The sequence below is a fragment of the Oncorhynchus masou genome, chromosome 28 (genome assembly GCF_036934945.1).
Source record: "Oncorhynchus masou masou isolate Uvic2021 chromosome 28, UVic_Omas_1.1, whole genome shotgun sequence".
Lineage (NCBI taxonomy): Eukaryota > Metazoa > Chordata > Actinopteri > Salmoniformes > Salmonidae > Oncorhynchus > Oncorhynchus masou.
This window is the reverse complement of record NC_088239.1, coordinates 46,130,546-46,152,917: the sequence shown is the minus strand read 5'-3', so window position 1 is coordinate 46,152,917 and position 22,372 is coordinate 46,130,546. Positions and strand designations below refer to the sequence as shown.

Genomic DNA, 22,372 nt, shown 5'->3' with positions numbered 1-22,372 from the left:
TCATCAGCCTACAAATGATTATATGTATTGGATAACAGCAGAACCATATGGGCTTTTTTTGAGCTTTGGCTCATAAAATGTATTTAAATTGAATGGCTCATCAGACTCAGGTAGCATCGGGCTTGAATGTCCATGCTGATTAAAGCTCGAACGCTTTAGAATGACAATACCAAATTAAAAAAGTGATTTCTTCTAGGGATGAAACATTGGTAAAATACCGTGAGAATCTGAAACTTTGATGACAACAATATACTGTACTGTATATTGTATACTATCACTGGTAGGAAACAAAAACCAGGTTTTTGAACATACAACCAGTTAAAATCAGACTTCTATTCAAAGACAAGTGAAATAAAACTAAGGTGCCAAAATGTCTGCTACCTTCACTGTCACACTCTGACCATTATTTGCGTTGTTTGTTTCTATGTTTTGTTTGTTCAGGGTGTGATATGAGTGGGGATTCTATGTTGCAAGTCTAGTTAGTCTGTTTCTATGTGTTTTGGCCTGATATGGTTGTCAATCAGTGGCAAGTGTTTGTCGTTGTCTCTGATTGGGAACCATATTTAGGTAGCCTGTTTTGTATTGTGGTTCGTGGGTTATTGTCTATGTGATGTTGCATGTTAGCACTCAGTTTCTATAGCGGTCACGGTCATCTGGTTAGTTTGTTTAGTGTACTTCGTGTTTTTTCGTCTATAATTAAAAGTATGTATTCACACCACGCTGCGCTTTGGTCTCCTCAATACGACGATTGTGACATTCACTGGTCATTAGATGCTTCATATAATAATTTGCCATGTGTGAGTTGATTGATTGTTTCTAATCATTTCTGAAACTCTGCTGCCATGGACAGAGATTGGAAAACCTAGTAAATGAGGTTGTTTCACTACTACTAGGAGGTGATCATGTGTGATCGTAAGTGTCTTTACTATGTTTGTCAAGGCAACTTTAGCCAGCTGGTAAGGGGGTTGAACTATTGTTCCAGAGATGACATTTCCCTGGTTTACCTTCTAATTCACCATTAAATACACACTCCTTTTACTCCCTTGTGGGCCCTTACTTGTATTAATGCAATCAACAGGCAACTGATAAGCGAGGGGTTCACTTATTTAGGTCCAGATTTTATTTATTTAAGTACGCAAGTCAGTTAAGGACAATTTCTTATTTACATTGACTACCTGGACGGCGCTGGGCCGATTGTGCGGCGTCCTATTGGACTCCTAATCACGGCCGGTTGTGATACAGCCTGGAATCAGGGTCTGTCGTGTTGCCTCTAGCATTGAAATGCAGTGCCTTAGATCGAATGTGCCACTCGGGAGAACCGTCTTGACAGTTTGAACATGTGAGAGAGGACATTAAGATAAAGAACGATGCTTATATTAAACACAAACAAATTGCTAAAGATAACTTCTTTTTTTTTTACTCAACATGAAAGCAGATCTAATTAAATGGAATAATCTTCGGTTAAATATTACAGGTAGAATAAAACTTATGAGAATGGCATGGTTTTATTACCCCGCAAAATACATCCTTTAAACCTTCCAGATCTGGAAACTCGCTATCCAAGGCTTTTACTTGTGACATATTGCACTAAAGAGGAACGATAACTACATATTGAAGATGGCATGCTCATCCCCAGAAACCTTATAGGTGTCTATGTTCAATATCTTTCCCTAAGGACACAACCTTATGGAACAATCCTTGGAGAGCTATTCAGAATTCACTGATAAATTGGTCCAAGTGGAACACTAAGACATAGAAATCGTCAATGACTTGGTAACAGGAAATACGTTTATTTCCATGACAGAATTACAAAGTCAATTTGGAATACATGCATATTTTGGACATCAGAGCAACCTTAAGGGAATCTTATTTGAGTCCGAAAATGATGTTCACATACAAAACACTGCAGAGAGCATATCCAATTGAGAACTCTTAGAAAATAGTTTTTACTATTGGAACCAAGACTTAAAAATAACTGATGTTGGCACAAGATGGAGGGAAAGTTGTAGCATAGCTAACAAAATGACAGTTAACGAAACTATACGCTCAATCCAGTATAAACTAACGTATACAATAATTTTACAAGTTTCAAAATTCACAAATTCTACAGCACAACGGCAGATTCATGTCTTAAGTGTAAAATAAATAATGCCTCAATAATGCATGCTTTCTGGGAATGCCATAAAGTCTGAAAGCCCTTCATGTCTGAGCTAATGAACTGATTCATACAACTCTCACTTTCTCATTTAAAAAACTGAAATGTCTTAAATGAGTGTTCAACTCCTTTGTTATGTCAAGCTTACATCGGTTCAGGAGTAAAAAATGTGCTTCACAAGTCACATAATAAGTTGAATGGACCCACTCTGTGTGCAATAATAGTGTTTCCCGTGATTTATGAATAACTACCTCATCTCTTTACCACACAAATACAATTATCTGTAACATCCCTCAGTCGAGCAGTGCATTTCAAACACAGATTCAGCCACAAAGACCAGCAAGGTTTCCCAATACCTCGGGAAAGAAGGGTACCTATTGGTGGATGGGTCAAAATAAAAAAGAGCTGACATTGAATATTCATTCGAGTATGGTGAAATTATGAATTACACTTTGGATGGTGTATCAGTACACCCAGTCAGTAAAAAGATGCAAGCGTCCTTACTAATTCAGTTGCCGGAGAGGAAGGAAACCTCTCAGGTATTTCACCATGAGGTAAATGGTGACTTTAAAACAGTTACAGAGTTTAATAGCTTTGATAAGAGAAAACTGAGGCTGGATCAATAACATTGTAGCTACTCCACACTACTTACCTAATTGACAGAGTGAAATGAAGGAAGCCTGTACAGAATAAACCTATTCCAAGACATGCATCCTGTTTGCAACAAGGCATTAAAGTAATACTGAAAACATGTGGCAAAGTAATTCACTTTTTGTCCTTAATAAAAAAGTGTTATGTTTGGCGTAAAACACATAACTGAGTACGACTCTCCATATTTTCAAGCATTGTTGTGGCAGCATCATGTTATGGCTATGCTTGTAATCGTTAAGGACTGGGGAGTTTTTCAGGATAAAAAATAAACAGAATGGAGCTAAGCGCAGGCAAAATCCTACAGGAAAAACTTTCTCAGTCTGCTTTCCACCAGACACTGGGAGATGAAATCACCTTTCAGCAGGACAATAACCCAAAACAAAAGGATAAATCTACACTGGAGTTGCTTACCAAGAAGATAGTGAATGTTCCTGAGTGGCCGATTTACAGTTTTGACTTATAAATCTTGAAAGTCTATGGCAAGACTTGAAAATGGTTGTCTATCAATGATCAACAAACAATTTGACAGAGCTTGAAGAATTTTGATTTTTTTTTTTTTACAAATAGTGTACAATCAAGCTCTTAGAGACTTACCTAGAAAGAGTAACGGCTATAATTGCTGTCAAAGGTAATCCTTACATGTATGACTCAGGGGTGTGAATACTTATGTAAATTAATATTTAGAAAAACATGAATTGATATTATGGGGTATTGTGTATAGGCCAGTGACACAAAATCTCAATGCAATCTATTTTAAATTCAGGATGTAACACAACAAATTCTGGAAAATGTCAAGGGATGTGAATCCTTTCTGAAGTCAGAATACATACTGTAGTCATCATACGCTGGTTTTCACATGCTTTCACCTGGGAGCCAAGGCCCTGGTTAACCTAATCCATATTACATAAAGGTCAGACTATCACAAACATCCCCCACTTCAAGTCTCAAGTTGCAAAACGAGAGAATAACCCTAACATTGATAGCCAAGTCTATCTCATCCAGCATTCCACTATCTCATCCAGCATTCCACTATCATAAATACCATAAAGCACTGTCACATCATTTGAGTTTCGGACATGATCAACTCAGACAAATGTCTTTAATAATACCAAAATGGTGCTGTCAAAAACAGCATTACAAAGGTTACATATTCCCACATGAATTAACCCATTAATAATCAATGATCCATTTATTTAACCTTTTCAGGTATAAGAATATTTTGAAAATAAATACACAGCGCAGAGGATGAGAGGACGAGAGTACTAGAATTAACAATTAATAGGGAATTGTCAATGTAAATAGTAGGTCTTCTGTGGAATGTCAGTCCTGGACTCACGTTTTCATTGGTCTGTACATTGAGTCTGGAGCAGGATACTTGTTATTTGGCCATTGGCCCAATAACAAGTATCCTTGTTATTGGTCAATCCCAGGCTAGGGTGGGGGGTTATCAATGGCATCCTGTCCTTTGTTCTGTTGAGAAAAGCTGAGGACCGGGGAGACTGAACATCTACCTCACAGTATAACATCTATGATTTGTCTTTCTCAAATAAATCACATTTTCTCCCCCTGATTTGCTTTGGAGTTTGTATTATTGAAGAATAACATCAACTGCTAACACAGAGGAGGGAATCTTTTGTTGTGACTTCATAGCCTTGACCAAGCGTCTCTGTTTCTCCTGTAATTTATCCTCAAGACATTGGATAAGGACTGGGTCAACTTTGGCGTCCACCTTATTAGCGAACCAGCTGCCGTAGTTCAGTAGCCAGCGCAGCTCCCCCGCCCCATAGATACACACACTGCGGACGTGTTTCCCTGTGCATGATGGGTAAAGCGGTCCCTCCAGGTAGTTCCACTTCACCAGCCTGGTCTTGCTCATCAGGTCTGTGATGTCGGCCTGGGCCCGTGGCACCTCACCTGGCACGCCCGGCACCCGTGTCAACGTGGCCCAGAAGTGTTCGTCTGGGGAGTAGGTGTCATTTGACCACATCAGGAAGTCCCTGACCAGCGCAGACTTGTTCATATAAATGACAAACTCCAGCGAGAGCACGAAGTACGCGCTGCCAATGAACATCTGTATGCCGTGCGGCGGAGGCCCCTTGGCCTTGTTGGTTTTCACCGGCAGCCGGTGGTACTCGAATGACGCGTTCTGCAGCTCGTGGTGGAAGGAGAAACGCTGCTTCTTGTATTCGCTGGGGCGACTTGTCTCCATCATGTTACCCCCCCGTAGCTTCTTCAGGTCAGCCACCAGCTCTATGTTGGAGCGCAGGGGAAAGTCCTGACCGCACAGGTTGATGACATACCTCCACTTGACCTTTGATCCTATAAGATCAGACAGGCAGTTGAGGTCAGCATTGAGGCGGCTGATGCTGGCGTACGTCACTGTCTCCAGCTTAGAGGCGATGAAGACGTTGGGTAGACAGCGTGCCAGACCCTCCATGGACTCTCTGAACAGTTCTGATGACTTCAGGTCATAGTGGATACAGTAGATGTTGTTAGGGGTGTAGACAGCCCTGAGGATCTTCTCCACCATGGAGGCAGACTTGTGGACCACCAGTGAGTAGGCCAGGGGGAAGGCCTGCTCCTCCTCAGACACTTGGACATCCCCATAGCCCCGGGAGCGGAGGTATCGCGGGCAGTTGGAGATCAAGTTGACCAAGCTCTTGTCCTGCTCTTCCACCACCACTTGTTTTCTGATGACCAGCGACTTCCCCAACTCGGCCGGCTCCATTTCATAGATGGCATTGCAGTCAATGTTGTAGCGATGGAGCAGCTCAACGTCATTGTAGCCTGCGGTAGACCCATAGGTTTCAATGGTAATGCTGTATTTAACAGTGAACTTTAGGAAGAGCAGCAAGAAGGCACAGATCACCAGCAGCAATGATAAAGAAGAAATGAAATTCTTCTTCCGCAGTCTGCTTGGAAAGGCAAATCTTATTTTCATTCTGTGGTGACACAAAAGAACAATAATCAGAAAAAAAGAAACAAGTCAGTTCACGCACGCAATCATGCAAAACAATCGTAAGGATTTAACTGAATCCATTTTTTAAAAATATGTTTGATAACCGTGCTCAGCTGGTTATTTGCGATATTGCTTAGACTACTTAAATGTTGGGCTAAAGATATAATACTGTAAAAAAAATCACCTCGCTCAGGAAATGGTGTGGAGGTCTCGTAACGCCCAGAAAAGATGACTTGCTCTAAAACCCGAGCCTGAAGAGTTCAAATGTACAGTAAGGTCAGAAATTATTGGCACATTGATAAAGATGAGAAATAAAGACTGTATAAACTGTATCAATAATACAAATACGGAGCCATATTGTATGCAAACAAATTGATTTTGTTAACAAGTCGTACAAAAAAAATCTCAAATATTATTGGCATCCCTGTTTTCAATACTCCAGCACCCTCTTTAAAGGGTAACAAGACTGAGACTTTTTCTGAAACGTTTTATGAGATTGGATGGCACATTGAAAGGGATCTTCCTAGCAAACAGGGAAATCCTAAGGACAATGTTCCTATTAGGTCCCTTTAAGGGTTTCGGCAAGACATTATCCCACTGGCATTCACAGAAAATTCTAGGAACAATAAAACATGACGATAACTCGGGACCATAAGAGAAAGTTTAGTACAGGTCCTGGTTTGGTCGCAGTATAACGTTATAATAAGATATTTGATGTGCTTTAGGGAACGTTCAGAAAATATTCCTATTATTTGATTCTGAAAGGAAGTTATCCAAGGGACATTCAATGAGAGGTACCTCATACCTACTGAAAATCATTGATTTAATTTACTTATTTCAGCTATTTGAGTTTGGGTTTTCAGAATAGTTGCCTAATGTTGGTGGGGCATATTATTCTGATGTAATATTACTCCCGAATCACTACAATATATATATATACAAAAGTATGTGGACCACCCTTCAAATTAGTGGATTTGGCTATTTCAGCCACACCCATTGCCTACAGGTGTATAAAATGGAGCACACAGCCATGCAATCTTCATAAACAAACATTGGCAGAAGAATGGCCTTACTGAAGAGCTTAGTGACTTTCAACGTGGCACCATCATAGGATGCCACCTTTCCAACAAGTCAGTTCATAAAATTTCTGACCTGCTGACCCAGTCTACTGTAAGTGCTGTTATTGTGAAGCGGAAACGTAGCGCCTAACAATAGTCTGTCCTCGGTAGCAACACTCACTAACAAGTTCCAAATTGCCTCTGGAAGCAACTTCAAGCACAATAACTGTGTGTTGGGAGTTTCATGAAACGGGTTTCCATGCCTGATCAGCCGCACACAAGCCTGAGATCACCATGTGCAATGCCAAGAGTCGGCTGGAGTGGTGTATGTAAAGCTGGCCACCATTGGATTCTGGAGCAGTGGAAACACGTTCTCTGGAATGGGGAACTGTAAAGTTTGTTGAGGGAGGAATAATGGTCTGGGGCTAGGTCCCTTAGTTCCAGTGAAGGGAACGCTACAGCATACAATGATATTCTAGACATTCTGTGCTTCCAACTTTGTAGCAACAGTTTGGGAGGGCTGTTTCCTGTTTCAACATGACAATGCCTCAGTGCACAAAGCGAGGTCCATACAGAAATTGTTTGTCGAGATCGGCGTGGAAGAACTTGACTGGCTGGCACAGAGACCTGACCTCAACCCCACCGAACCCCTTTGGGATGAATTGGAACTCTAACTGAGCCAGGCCTAATCGCCCAATATCAGTGCCTGACCTCACCAATCCTCTTGTGGATGAATGGATGCAAGTCCCCGCAGCAATGTTCCAACATCTAGTGGAAAGCCTACCCAGATGAGTGGCAGCAAAGGGGGGGGGACCAACTCCACATTCAGTGGTGTAAATTACTTAAGTAAAAATACTTTAAAGTACTTAAGTAGGTTTTGGGGGTTTCTGTACTTTATTTTATTTTATTTTTTACTACTTTTACTTCACTATATTCCTAAAGAAAGTCATTCAATTTTACTCCATACATTTTCCCTGACACCCAAAAGTACTCGTTACATTTTGAAGGCTTAGCAGGACAGGAAAAGGGTCAATGGATGTGGCAGACTCACTAAACACACATGCTTCGTTAGTAAATTATGTCTGAGTGTTGGTGTGCCCCTTGCTTTCCGTAAATAAAAATATATCTTTAACAAATGGCGCCATCTTGTTTGATTAACATGCAGAATTTCAAATTATTTGTACTTTCACTTTTGATACTTAAGTATATTTGAGCAATTCCATTTTACTGTTGATTTTTAAGTATATTTCTAAGCAAGTATTTTAGAATTTTTCGTAGGTTACTTTCACTTTGACTTTAGTCATTTTCTATTAATAAGGTATCTTTACGCAAGTATGACGATTTGGTACTTTTTCCATCACTGTCCATATTAACGCCCATTCCATGATGATAAACACAGTTTATTGAATTGAGTTTAATTGAGAACTAACATTTTAAGACAACAGTGTTCAATTGACTGTGACTTCCTAGCAACGACTCGAATTTTCAGAAATAAAATATTTCTCGTGTTGAATGTTCTGTTCTGAAGAAGAATGATCACCCAATGTGCTCTACATTTCAAGCTCTGATTTTTTTTAAAACTATAAAGTCATATCATTGTGAATTACAAGATTCCACGTTTCTTCTTCTTACTTTTCTCTTTGCATACCGGTATAATTGACATATTTGCCTCCGTACTTGAGCATGTTGCTTCTACAATCCCATTCAGATTTGTAAACTTTTCGTCAATCTCTCGAAAGTGTTATTCCACAAACAGATTGTTGTTCGCTCCATTTTAAACTCCTTTGATATCCCACCAGTGTGTTGTTAATTGCAGAGCTCCGTATGTCTTCGGTTAAATCCCATCATGTTAAAATGATCCGCTATCGTTATGCTTGGACTCTGACCGCGCGCACGGGGTGACTTTTCCTATTCACTGCAGCAATGAAGAGAGAGAGAGGTGTTGAAGTACCAAACAAGTTGAGACCCAGTGAGATAGCGTCCCCTTTTGAGGAAGACTAAATATTTTATTAATGAAATGTTTGTTTTGTGTGTGTTAAAAAAATGTCGTGTTTAAATACCTATCACATCACACATTTAGTAATGCCATTTATTGGAAACTCCATGCACAGTAAAACCTGCATGACAGAAAGATCAATTTCCCCTTAGAACCAACTTCTCTGGTTTTTAATGGCCCGTGGCATCGATATGAGTCAGAAACATGAATTATAGTGTCAAAATGTACTACAAAGTGGATATATGATCATTTTTGTCATGAAGTCAGTCTTGTCCAAAACAGAGTTTTGTCAGTGAGTACATCACAATTTACCAGAGGATTGGGCATGGGGTTAACAATATGCACACTTTTGCCAATGATGCACAATTTCCCAGAAACAACACTTTGTGGTCCGCCGCCAACTGCTATGTTGACAATGTTGTCAAGTCTGCATATGGGTGCAATGTACGCACATTTAGGAGTGAAAATGGGCTTCCATAAAGTTGGTGTAAACTTCCAATGCATTTCAACAATATTGCCAGATGGCCAGGAATGTATTTCATCCGATGTGTTTACTTCTGTGAGTGCGTTAGCTAATTACGGTGTTTCCTCCGAGACATTGGTGCAGCTGGCTTCCGGGTTAAGCGAGCAGTGAATCAAAAAGCTGTGCGGCTTGGCAGAGTTGTGTTTCGAAGGGCGCATGGCTCTCGACCTTCGTCTCTCCCAAGTACATAGTTGCAGCGATGGGATAAGACTGTACCTAAACATTGGGGAGAAAAGGGGTTAAAAGTACAAAGAAAATAAAAAGATGAAGATGCACATATCTCACGTTGTCTAGCTACCTTGCTAACTGTAGCCTATTTGCATTTAGGGTCAATAAAGGGCAGGCATTGGATACCAGCTTGCCAACTAATCATGGGATGTAGCCAGCTTCCTTTCAACAATGTTTCAACTCGAACTGGTTAGATAGCCAACTAATTTAAACTCGGACAAAGATATGGATAGCTAACACGGATTTGCAAGTTAGGTGGCTGACTACCCACTGGGCACAGGCCTGAATCTATTCTGTAGTTACAGTCCCTCTACTAGCATATACATTACTTCCAAATTAGAGAAAGTTATTTTTGTCACTATATGTTTATTGAGTGATATTGTATATCCAAACCTGGTGGATTTGTGGTTCAGCGCAGCGTTGTGGGAACCCCTCAACCAAATCAGGAGCTGTTCCAGAAAGCTGAGGCAGTGGCCAGACACCAGTCCCACTTCAGAGTAATGGAGGACACTTGAATCGGGTTGGTAACATTTGATCTGGTCAATGGTCAAAATACTATCTGTCCGAGAATTCACCCAACTACCATTGATCATGTAATCAGTGCTGTGTGTCTTGTATGTTGTAAGTATATGCCCCTTTCCACTGTGCCAATGGGCCCCAGTCAGTGCCGTGCTGGCATGTGAATTAGCAGTGAATAAGGATCTTTGATTGGCTATGTTCAACTGTGTATTTAATGTTGGCTTCCATGACTGTATGGTGACAGTATTTCTCTGACCTGCACTGCCATGCCCATCAGGCATGGGCAAATACCTCAGAAGCAGTGGTGTGAAGTAAATAAAGGAAAACTACACACAAAAAGTATATTTTGGTATTTCTTTCATTACTCCATTGTTGACATAGTCCCAAAATGTTTTGCTTGTCAGCAATCAAGTTTTCGAGATATGTAACTTTCAAAATACAGACATTATCCCAGTATGACACATCTTGCATCACATTAAGCTGCAATTTGCGTCATATGATGCGATATGCATCATACGGGGATGATTTCTGTATTTTAAAAGTTAGGTACATCCCGTTTCCTTTGGTCATCCTTGAGATGCGACCTGTGACCAATTAAACACACCTGTCTTTTTCAAAGGTTCCACAGTTGACATTGCATTTCAGAGGAAGAAAGTTGTGTAATTGTTGGAAGAAGGGGAAGAGGTTGAGACTGAAAAATGGCCAGAAACAAAGACTTTCCTCTGAAATGAAGGCTGTTCCATGCGAGAAATTGCAGAGAAACTGAAGATCTCGTACAACGCTGTGTACTACTTCCGTTACAGAAGAGCTCAAACTGGCTCTAACCGGAATACAAAGAGCAGTGGGAGGCCCAGGTGCACAACTAAGCAAGAGGACAGGTACATTAGAGTGTCTAGTTTGAGAAACAGACGCCTCACAAGTCCTCAACTGGCAGCTTCATTAAATCGTTCCGGCAAAACACCAGTCTCAATGTCAACAGTGAAGAGGTGACTCCGGTATGCTGGCCCTCTTGGCGGAGTTCCTCTGTCCAGTGTCTGTGGTCTTTTTCCCCATCTTAATCTTTTCTTTTTATTGGCCAGTCTGAGATATGTTTTTTTCTTTGCAACTCTGTCTAGAATGCCAGCATCCCACAAATACTGATGCTCCAGATACTCAACTAGTCTAAATAAGGCAAGTTTTATTGCTTCTTTAGTCCGGACAACAGTTTTCAGCTGTGCTAACGTAATTGTAAAAGTGTTTTCTAATGATCAATTAGCCTTTTAAAATGATAAACTTGGATTAGTTAACAACATGCCATTGGAACACAGGAGCGACGGTTGCTGATAATGGGCCTCTGTACACCTATGTAGATGTTCATTTTTTTTTAAATAGTCAGTTTCCAGCTACAAAAGTCATTTACAACATTAACAATGTCTACATTTCTGATATATTATATTGGACAAAAAAAGAAGTTTTTCTTTCAAAAACAAGGACATTTAAGTGACCCCAAACTTTTGAAAGATAGTGTATAAACGGGATTCTACTCAAAACTCAGCCTTCAGAAAGTATTCATACCCCTTGACTTACTCCACATTTTGTTAGGTTACAGCCTGTTTTAAAAATGGATTAAATCGTTTTTTCTCACCCATCTACACACAATACCCCATAATGACAAAGTTAAAACATGTTTTTAGAAATGTTTGCAAATGTATTGAAAATTAATTACAGAAATATCTCATTTACATAAGTATTCACACCCCTTTGCTATGACACTCCAATTTGAGCTCAGGTGCATCCAATTACCTTTGATCATCCTTGAGATGTCTCGACAACTTGGAGTCCACCTGTGACCAATTCAATTGTTTGGATATGATTTCAAAAGAAACACACCTGTCTATATAAAGATCCCACATTTGACAGTGCATTTCAGAAGAAGTAGAGGAAGAAGTTATGTGATCGTTGGAAGAAGGGGAGATGGTTGAGATAGCGGAAGTGTTGTATGAAACAAAGCGTGTCAAGTACAGTTAGTGATAAAGTGGATAACAGTAAAGTCCAAGAAGGGAACAAAAAGAGCTAAAATTGTTGTGGAAAATGAGTGATGAACCGTTGGTTATTTGAGTATGTTTTTTGGATACGGATGCTCATTTAGGAAACCCTTTTCAAATCACAAATCAAATCAAATCAAATTGTATTTGTCACATACACATGGTTAGCAGATGTTAATGCGAGTGTAGCGAAATGCTTGTGCTTCTAGTTCCGACAATGCAGTAATAACCAACAAGTAATCTAACTAACAATTCCTAAACTACTGTCTTATACACAGTGTAAGGGGATAAAGAATATGTACATAAGGATATATGAATGAGTGATGGTACAGAGCAGCATAGGCAAGATACAGTAGATGGTATCGAGTACAGTATATACATATGAGATGAGTATGTAAACAAAGTGGCATAGTTAAAGTGGCTAGTGATACATGTATTACATAAGGATGCAGTCGATGATATAGAGTACAGTATATACGTATGCATATGAGATGAATAATGTAGGGTAAGTAACATTATATAAGGTAGCATTGTTTAAAGTGGCTAGTGATATATTTACATCATTTCCCATCAATTCCCATTATTAAAGTGGCTGGAGTTGAGTCAGTGTCAGTGTGTTGGCAGCAGCCACTCAATGTTAGTGGTGGCTGTTTAACAGTCTGATGGCCTTGAGATAGAAGCTGTTTTTCAGTCTCTCGGTCCCAGCTTTGATGCACCTGTACTGACCTCGCCTTCTGGATGATAGCGGGGTGAACAGGCAGTGGCTCGGGTGGTTGATGTCCTTGATGATCTTTATGGCCTTCCTGTAACATCGGGTGGTGTAGGTGTCCTGGAGGGCAGGTAGTTTGCCCCCGGTGATGCGTTGTGCAGACCTCACTACCCTCTGGAGAGCCTTACGGTTGAGGGCGGAGCAGTTGCCTTACCAGGCGGTGATACAGCCCGCCAGGATGCTCTCGATTGTGCATCTGTAGAAGTTTGTGAGTGCTTTTGGTGACAAGCCGAATTTCTTCAGCCTCCTGAGGTTGAAGAGGCGCTGCTGCGCCTTCTTCACGATGCTGTCTGTGTGAGTGGACCAATTTAGTTTGTCTGTGATGTGTATGCCGAGGAACTTAAAACTTGCTACTCTCTCCACTACTGTTCCATCGATGTGGATAGGGGGGTGTTCCCTCTGCTGTTTCCTGAAGTCCACAATCATCTCCTTAGTTTTGTTGACGTTGAGTGTGAGGTTATTTTCCTGACACCACACTCCGAGGGCCCTCACCTCCTCCCTGTAGGCTGTCTCGTCGTTGTTGGTAATCAAGCCTACCACTGTTGTGTCGTCCGCAAACTTGATGATTGAGTTGGAGGCGTGCGTGGCCACGCAGTCGCGGGTGAACAGGGAGTACAGGAGAGGGCTCAGAACGCACCCTTGTGGGGCCCCAGTGTTGAGGATCAGCGGGGAGGAGATGTTGTTACCTACCCTCACCACCTGGGGCTGGCCCGTCAGGAAGTCCAGTACCCAGTTGCACAGGTCGGGGTCGAGACCCAGGGTCTCGAGCTTGATGACGAGCTTGGAGGGTACTATGGTGTTGAATGCCGAGCTGTAGTCGATGAACAGCATTCTCACATAGGTATTCCTCTTGTCCAGATGGGTTAGGGCAGTGTGCAGTGTGGTTGAGATTGCATCGTCTGTGGACCTATTTGGGCGGTAAGCAAATTGGAGTGGGTCTAGGGTGTCAGGTAGGGTGGAGGTGATATGGTCCTTGACTAGTCTCTCAAAGCACTTCATGATGACGGAAGTGAGTGCTACGGGGCGGTAGTCGTTTAGCTCAGTTACCTTAGCTTTCTTGGGAACAGGAACAATGGTGGCCCTCTTGAAGCATGTGGGAACAGCAGACTGGTATAGGGATTGATTGAATATGTCCGTAAACACACCAGCCAGCTTGTCTGCGCATGCTCTGAGGGTGCGGCTGGGGATGCCGTCTGGGCCTGCAGCCTTGCGAGGGTTAACACGTTTAAATCTTTTACTCACCTCTCCTGCAGTGAAGGAGAGACCGCATGTTTCCGTTGCAGGCCGTGTCAGTGGCACTGTATTGTCCTCAAAGCGGGCAAAAAAGTTATTTAGTCTGTCTGGGAGCAAGACATCCTGGTCCGTGACTGGGCTGGATTTCTTCCTGTAGTCCGTGATTGACTGTAGACCCTGCCACATGCCTCTTGTGTCTGAGCCGTTGAATTGAGATTCTACTTTGTCTCTGTACTGACGCTTAGCTTGTTTGATAGCCTTGCGGAGGGAATAGCTGCACTGTTTGTATTCAGTCATGTTACCAGACACCTTGCCCTGATTGAAAGCAGTGGTTCGCGCTTTCAGTTTCACGCGAATGCTGCCATCAATCCACGGTTTCTGGTTAGGGAATGTTTTAATCGTTGCTATGGGAACGACATCTTCAACGCACGTTCTAATGAACTCGCACACCGAATCAGCGTATTCGTCAATGTTGTTATCTGACGCAGTACGAAACATGTCCCAGTCCACGTGATGGAAGCAGTCTTGGAGTGTGGAGTCAGCTTGGTCGGACCAGCGTTGGACAGACCTCAGCGTGGGAGCTTCTTTTTTAGTTTTTGTCTGTAGGCAGGTATCAGCAAAATGGAGTCGTGGTCAGCTTTTCCGAAAGGGGGCGGGGCAGGGCCTTATATGCGTCGCGGAAGTTAGAGTAACAGTGATCCAAGGTTTTTTTCCCCTGGATGCGCAATCGATATGCTGATAAAATTTAGGGAGTCTTGTTTTCAGATTAGCCTTGTTAAAATCCCCAGCAACAATGAATGCAGCCTCCGGATAAATGGTTTCCAGTTTGCAAAGAGTTAAATAAAGTTCGTTCAGAGCCATCGATGTGTCTGCTTGGGGGGGGATATATACGGCTGTGATTATAATCGAAGAGAATTCTCTTGGTACAATTTGATTGTGAGGAATTCTAAATCAGGTGAACAGAAGGATTTGAGTTCCTGTATGTTTCTTTCATCGCACCATGCCTCGTTAGCCATAAGGCATACACCCCCACCCCTCTTCTTACCAGAAAGGTGTTTGTTTCTGTCGGCGCGATGCGTGGAGAAACCCGTTGGCTGCACCGCTTCGGATAGCGTCTCTCCAGTGAGCCATGTTTCCGTGAAGCACAGAACGTTACAGTCTCTGATGTCCCTCTGGAATGCTAACCTTGCTCGGATTTCATCAACCTTGTTGTCAAGAGACTGGACATTGGCAAGAAGAATGCTAGGAAGTGGGGCACGATGTGCCCGTCTCCGTAGTCTGACCAGAAGACCGCCTCGTTTCCCTCTTTTTCGGAGTCGTTTTTTTGGGTCGCTGCATGCGATCCATTCCATTGTCCTGTTTGTAAGGCAGAACACAGGATCCGCGTCACGAAAAACATATTCTTGGTCGTACTGATGGTGAGTTGACGCTGATCTTATATACAGTAGTTCTTCTCGACTGTATGTAATGAAACCTAAGATGACCTGGGGTACTAATGTAAGAAATAACACGTAAAAAAACAAAAAACTGCATAGTTTCCTAGGAACGCGAAGCGAGGCGGCCATCTCTGTCGGCGCCGGAAGTACAAGGATGGTGAAGAAGGCGCTGGTTAAAGTTGATCATCAATATCTTAGGCCAAACATTCCAGGATGTAGTTCATGCACGTATCTACACATATGAACACAATATATAAAGTGTTGGTCCCATGTTTCAAGAGCTGAAATAAAAGATCCCAGAAATGTTCCATGCACACAAAAGCTTGTTTCGCTCAAATTTTGTGCACAAATTTGATTACGTCTGTTAGTGAGCATTTCTCCTTTGCCAAGATAATCCATCCACCTGGCCGTGTGACATATCAAGAAGCTGATTAAACAGCGTGATCATTACACAGGTGAACCTTGTGCTGGGGACAATGAAAGGCCACTCTAAAATGTGCAGTTTTGCCCCGACACAATGCCACATATATCTAAGTTTTGAGGGAGTGTTAAATTGGCATGCTGACTGCAGGAATGTCCACCAGAGCTGTTGCCAGATAATTTAATGTTTATTTCTCTACCATAAGCCGAGGCTTTGAGAATTTAGAGAATTTGGCAGTACATCCAACGGGCCTTACAACCACAGACCACGTGTAACCACACCAGCCCAGGACCTCCACATCCGGATTCATCACCTGCAGGCTCATCCCAAACCAGCCACCCGGACAGCTGATGAAACTGTGGGTTTGCACAACTGAAGAATTTCTGCACAAACTGTCAGACACCATCTCAGGGAAACACTTGTGTGCTCTTTACGGCTGAATCCCGGTTTCAACTGTCCTGAGAAGATGGCAGACAGCGTGTATGGCGTTGTGTTTGCGAGCGGGTTGCTGATGTCAACGTTGTGAACAGAGTGTCCCATGGTGGCGGTGGGGTTATGGTATGGGCAGGCATAAGCTACAGACAACGAACACAATTGCGTTTTATCAATGGCAATTTGAATGCATAGAGATACCGTGACGAGATCCTGAGGCCCATTGTCGTGCCATTCATCCACCACCATCATCTCATGTTTCAGAATGATAATGCACAGCCCCATGTCGCAAGAATCTGTAGACAATTCCTGGAAGCTGAAAATGTCCCAGTTCTTTCATGGCCTGTATACTCACCAGACATGTCACCCATTGAGCACGTTTGGGATGCTCTGGATCGACGTGTACAACAGCGTGTTCCAGTTCCCGCCATTATCCAGCAACTTCACATAGCCATTGAAGAGAAGTGGGACAACATTCCACTGGTCACAATCAACAGCCTGTTCAACTCTATGTAAAGGAGATGTGTCACACTGCATGAGGCAAATGGTCGTCACACCAGATACTGGCTGGTTTTCTGATCCACATTCCTACTTTTGTTTAAGGCATCTGTGGCCAACAGATGCATATCTGTATTCCCAGTCATGTGAAATCCATAGATTAGGGCCTACTGAATCTATTTCAATTGACAGATTTCCTTATATGAACTGTAACTCAGTGAAATCTTTGAAATTGTTGCATGTTGCATTTATATTTTTGTTCAGTCTAGAATGGGAAAAAGGTGCAACGTTTATCTATATTATTGATGTTTGATTAAGTGTATCTACCAACCTATGTAAAGCTGGGATAGTTAAATAAAGGTTCAATAGGGTGAAAGAGGTTGAGGTGTCAAGGATCGGGGCTATACAGCAAATATCCTATGTGAAGGGGTAAGAGGCCACAGTGCTGAAGGAGATATGGTGGGGAATACACCACAACCAGTTGCAAATGTTATAAGTCAATCAAGTAATCTGGATACACTTACTTAAGGTGGATTTTGTAGACTTTATAGCCACAGTTATTAAGTTTTTGGGCATCTAAGACTTCATGGCAGGAGCACTGCAAGGACTACTGTCACCAGAAAATGTTTTGCCCTCACAGGATCCTTCTGAGCCTGTGTAGGGACCTGATTAGAATGCTGTTAGAAAAGCAGGCTGATTTAGTTTATTTAAATGTCGTTATTGATAGTTTGTATGGATATACAGTACCAGTCAAAAGTTTGGGTTTTTTCTTTATTTTTACGATTTTCTACATTGTAGAATAATAGTGAAGACATCAAAACTATGAAATAACACATGGAATCATTACATTTACATTACATTTAAGTCATTTAGCAGACGCTCTTATCCAGAGCGACTTACAAATTGGCGAATTCACCTTCTGACATCCAGTGGAACAGCCACTTTACATGTAGTAACCAAAAATGTGTTGAACAAATCAAAATACATTTTCTGTTTGAGATTCTTCAAAGTAGCCACCCTTTGCCTTGACGACAACTTTGCACACTCTTGGCATTCTCTCAACCAGCTTCATGAGGTAGTCACCTGGAATGCATTTCAATTAACAGGTGTGCCTTGTTAAAAGTTAATTTGTGGAATTGATTTCCTTCTTAATGCATTTGAGTCAATCAGTTGTGTTGTGACAAGGTAGGGTTGGTATACAAAAGATAGGGACTTTTTCCAAATATGGCTACTATGGCAAAAACAGCTCAAATAAGCAAATAGAAATGAAAGCACATCACTACTTTAAGACATGAAGGTCAGTCAATCCGGAAAATGTCAAAAACTTGTCAAGAATGTCAAGTGCAGTCGCAAAACCATTCGTGTGCTATGATGAAACTGGCTTTCATGAGGACCGCCACCGGAAAGGAAGACGCAGAGTTACCTCTGCTGCAGAGAATACGTTCATTAGAGTTAACTGCACCTCAGATTGCAGCCCAAATACATGCTTCATGTAGTTCAAGTACAGACACATCTCAACTGTTCAGAGGACTGTTCATGGTCGAATTGCTACAAAGAAGGATACCAACAATAATAAGATTACTTTCTTGGACCAAGAAACACCAGCAACAGACATTAGACAGGTGGAAATCTGTTCTTTGGTCTGAGGAGTCCAAATTCGCGATTTTTGGTTCCAACCGTCATGTCTTAGTGTGACGTAGAGTAAGTGAACGGATGATCTCTGCATGTGTGGTTCTCACTGTGAAGCATGGAGGAGGAGGTGTGATTGTAGGGGCTGCATTGCTGGTGACACTGTCTGTGATTTATTTAGAATTCAAGACACTCTTAACCAGCAAGGCTGCCAATGCATTCTGTAGTGAAACGAAACAGGACAATGACCCAAAACACACCTCCAGTCTGTGTAAGGGCTATTTGACCAGGGAGGAGAGTGATGGAGTGCTGGCCTGCATCATATCACCTGACCTCAACCCAATTGAAATGGTTTGGGATGTGTTGGACCACAGAGTGAAGGAAAAGCAGCCAACAAGTGCTCAGCAAATGTGGGAACTCCTTCAAAGCGGTTGTAAAAGCATTCCAGTTGAAGCTGGTTGAGAGAATGCCAAGAGTGTGCAAAGCCGTCATCAAGGCAAAAGGTGGCCACTTTCAAGAATCTAATTATATTTTTGATTTGCTTACTACATGATTCCATATGTGTTATTACATCGTTTTGATGTCTTCACTATTATTCTACAATGTAGAAAAGAGTATAGAGGGAACAATGACTGGAGCCAAATACAGGCAAATCCTTGATGAGAACCTGCTTCAGAGTGCAAACGACCTCAGACTGGGCTTAAGATTTATGTTCAAACAGTACAATGACTCCAAGCAAACAGCCAAAACAACACTGGAATGGCTCAGCCAAAGCCCAGACTTGGATCCCCATTGAAAATCTGTGGAAAGACGAAGATTGTTGTTCACCGCTGCTCCCCATCAAGTTTACTAGAGCTAGAGGAAAATCTGCAAGGGAGAATCTGAGAAAATCCCCAAATCCAGATGTGAAATGCTGATCCAGTCAAACCCAAGGCGACTCAAAGCTGTAACCGCCGCCGAACCTGCTTCTACAGTGCATTGACTCAGGGGTGTGAATAGTTATGTAAATGAGTTATTTCCGTATTTCATTTTCAATAAATTAACAAACATTTCTAAAAACATGTTTTGTCTTCGTCAGTATGAGGTATTGTGTGTAGACGGATGAGATTAGTATTTATTTATGCAGGCTGTAACAACAAAAAGTGGAATAAGTCAAGGGGTATAGATACTTTCGGAAGGCCCTGTAACTATTGCTGTACACAACTTCTGCTGTACCCACATTTTCTATGTCCATACTGTCTATACACACCAGTATATACATTTTTATATATTTCTCATTCAGATATTTCTTAATTTCTTTATTGTTTGGGGGGGGGGGGATTTGTGTGTGTATTGTTAGGTATTACTGCACTGGTTGAGCTAGAGCTAGAAACATAAGCATTTCCCTGCACCTGCGATAGCATCTGCAAACTATGTGTACTTGACCAACAATACGATTTGATTTAGAGACGGCACTTCAACAAGCCTACTTCACACCATAGCCTGCTGAATTTCTAAGATAACTTTAATTTCATTTTGATCTATGCACCAATTAAAAGGTGGCACTGACTCGCCCATGGCTTGATGTTTCAGCATTGTCTCAATGAAGAGTTTGGTGTTCACCTAGCCACATGCACGTGCTCTTACAAGCCTGCTAGAGTTAGCAGCAAGCGGACGAGCAATATCCACCATCGTAGTACGGAAGAAGCCTGAGCTGGAATGAGAAGCTAACTGAAGCTGACTAGTTTTCGAAATCCCTGAGTAGATCTAGCTTTAATAGAAGTACCCCCCACAGAGCTTACTCATGAACGATTTAAGTCAATAAGTCATCGTTTTAGTCAAAGTCTGGTATATTTGGGCTTGAAGTGGGAAATCCAAAGTGGGGACTTTTTCTGTGTTTCAGTTTTATTTTGAATGTTACCACCCACCAGCATGGCTTTGTTTACTAAAACTCCCTGGAGTCCATGTCCATGCGCTGCTGAAATCAAATTAGCATAATTAAACAAGTCCACGTAAATAATCTGTCAGTTTAAACTAGTGTGCGACATTTGCGGTGAAAGGTAACGGAGTTTGTCAGACCATGAGACATCCTGAAAATCGGTCTTCTCACATAATCGTCTGTAGCGTCCGAACGATTTAGCCTCCAAACGGTTTGACCGACCACTCCAAAGATGAGAGACTCACGAACACGATGATGTTCTCCATTTTACTCTACGATCCACACAAGCATCTTGGGACTCATCTGAAGTCGGTACAACCGATCTGCCAACTTCTGTGGCATCCAAACTGTTTGGGCGACACACTAAGGTGTACACTGTGGAAAGATGAGACTCTCACAAACATTGTTCTGCTCTATGACACCCACAGACCTCAGAAGACTTGTCTGAAGGTCCCCCTGTACCAGTTGAACAAAAATGTATGAATCAAAGTATGGTATGTTGTATGGAGAATGTTTAGTGACCAAAAAAAAAATATATATATATATACCAAAAAATATGTACATCTTTTATACTTCAATGGGTCTTAAAATTCATAATAAAATAGCTAAATTATTAGTAGAACCAACTGGCTTAGGCAGGGCGTAGACTGTTAAGAGACAAAAAATATGGGGTTAAATACAACAACAACAACAAAAGAGATCTTTCTTATAACTCTCATCAACTCAGCAACAAACAAAAAAAACGTCCTCTCACTTTCAACTGCGTTTATTTTCCACAAACTTAACATGTGTAAATATTTCTATGGACATAACATTCAACAACTGAGACATGAACTGAACAAGTTCCACAGACATGTGACTAACATAAATTGAATAATGTGTACCTGAACAAAGGGGGGTTCAAAATTAAAACTAACATTCAGTATCTGGTGTGGCCACCAGCTGCATTAAGTACTGCAGTGCATCTCCTCCTCATGGACTGCACCAGATTTGCCAGTTCTTGCTGTGAGATGTTACCCCACTCGTCCAACAAGGCACCTGCAAGATCCCGGACATTTCAGGGGGGGGGGTGGCCTTAGCCCTCACCCTCTGATCCAACAGGTCTCAGACGTGCTCAATGGGATTGAGATCTGGGCTCTTCGCTGGCCATGGAAGAACACTGACATTCCGGTCTTGCAGAAAATCACGCACAGAATGAGCAGTATGGCTGGTGGCATTGTCATGCTGGAGGGTCATGTCAGGATGAGCCTGCAGGAAGGGTACCACATGAGGGAGGAGGATAGCTTCCCTGTAAAGCACAGCGTTGAGATTGCCTGCAATGACAACAAGCTCAGTCCAATGATGCTGTGACACACCGCCCCAGACCATGACGGACCCTCCACCTCCAAATTGATCCCGCTCCAGAGTACAGGCCTCGGTGTACTGCTCATTCCTTCGACGATAAACGCAAATTCGACCATCACCACTGGTGAGACAAAACCGCGACTCGTCAGTGAAGAGCACTTTTTGCCCGTCTTGTCTCGTCCAGCGATGGTGGGTTTGTGCCCATATGCAACGTTGTTGTCGGTGATGTCTGGTGAGGACCTGCCTTACAACAAGCCCTCAGTCCAGCCTCTCTCAGGCTATTGCGGACAGTCTGAGCACTGATGGAGGGATTGTGCGTTCCTGGTGTAACTCGGGCAGTTGTTGTTGCCAGCCTGTACCTGTCCCACAGGTGTGTTCGGATGTACCGATCCTGTGCAGGTGTTACACGTGGTCTGCCACTGTGAGGACGATCAGCTGTCCATCCTGTCTTTGGAAGACAGGGTCCTGAAAAAGGGACATTTCTTTTTTGCTGAGTTTATATACTTCAGAACAAACTTCCTTTAGATTTATTTATTTATTTATTTATTTATTTTTTTTGGGGGGGGACTATATTTTGTT

General features: G+C 42.1%; 1 protein-coding gene across 3 annotated transcripts; it reads right to left on the bottom strand.

Annotated features, from left to right (window-relative positions):
• Positions 1-1,774: 1,774 nt before the first annotated feature.
• LOC135517682 (beta-1,3-galactosyl-O-glycosyl-glycoprotein beta-1,6-N-acetylglucosaminyltransferase 4-like) lies at positions 1,775-8,792 on the bottom strand. 3 transcript variants are annotated; one of them, XM_064942194.1, is made up of 3 exons: positions 8,456-8,792; positions 5,950-6,016; positions 1,775-5,748 (listed from the first exon to the last, which is right to left on the bottom strand). In XM_064942194.1, the coding sequence occupies exon 3, from the start codon at positions 5,745-5,747 to the stop codon at positions 4,395-4,397; it is 1,353 nt and encodes a 450-aa protein (XP_064798266.1). In that variant the 5' UTR covers position 5,748; positions 5,950-6,016; positions 8,456-8,792; the 3' UTR covers positions 1,775-4,394. The 3 variants fall into 3 exon arrangements, with proteins under 3 accessions (XP_064798266.1, XP_064798267.1, XP_064798268.1); XM_064942195.1 differs by having other exon boundaries at positions 8,472-8,792; XM_064942196.1 differs by having other exon boundaries at positions 8,501-8,792.
• Positions 8,793-22,372: the final 13,580 nt, after the last annotated feature.

What these genes read in the sequence shown, in the direction of transcription:
- LOC135517682 (XM_064942194.1), bottom strand. Translation starts at nt 5,747, where the DNA reads ATGAAAATAAGATTTGCCTTTCCAAGCAGACTGCGGAAGAAGAATTTC.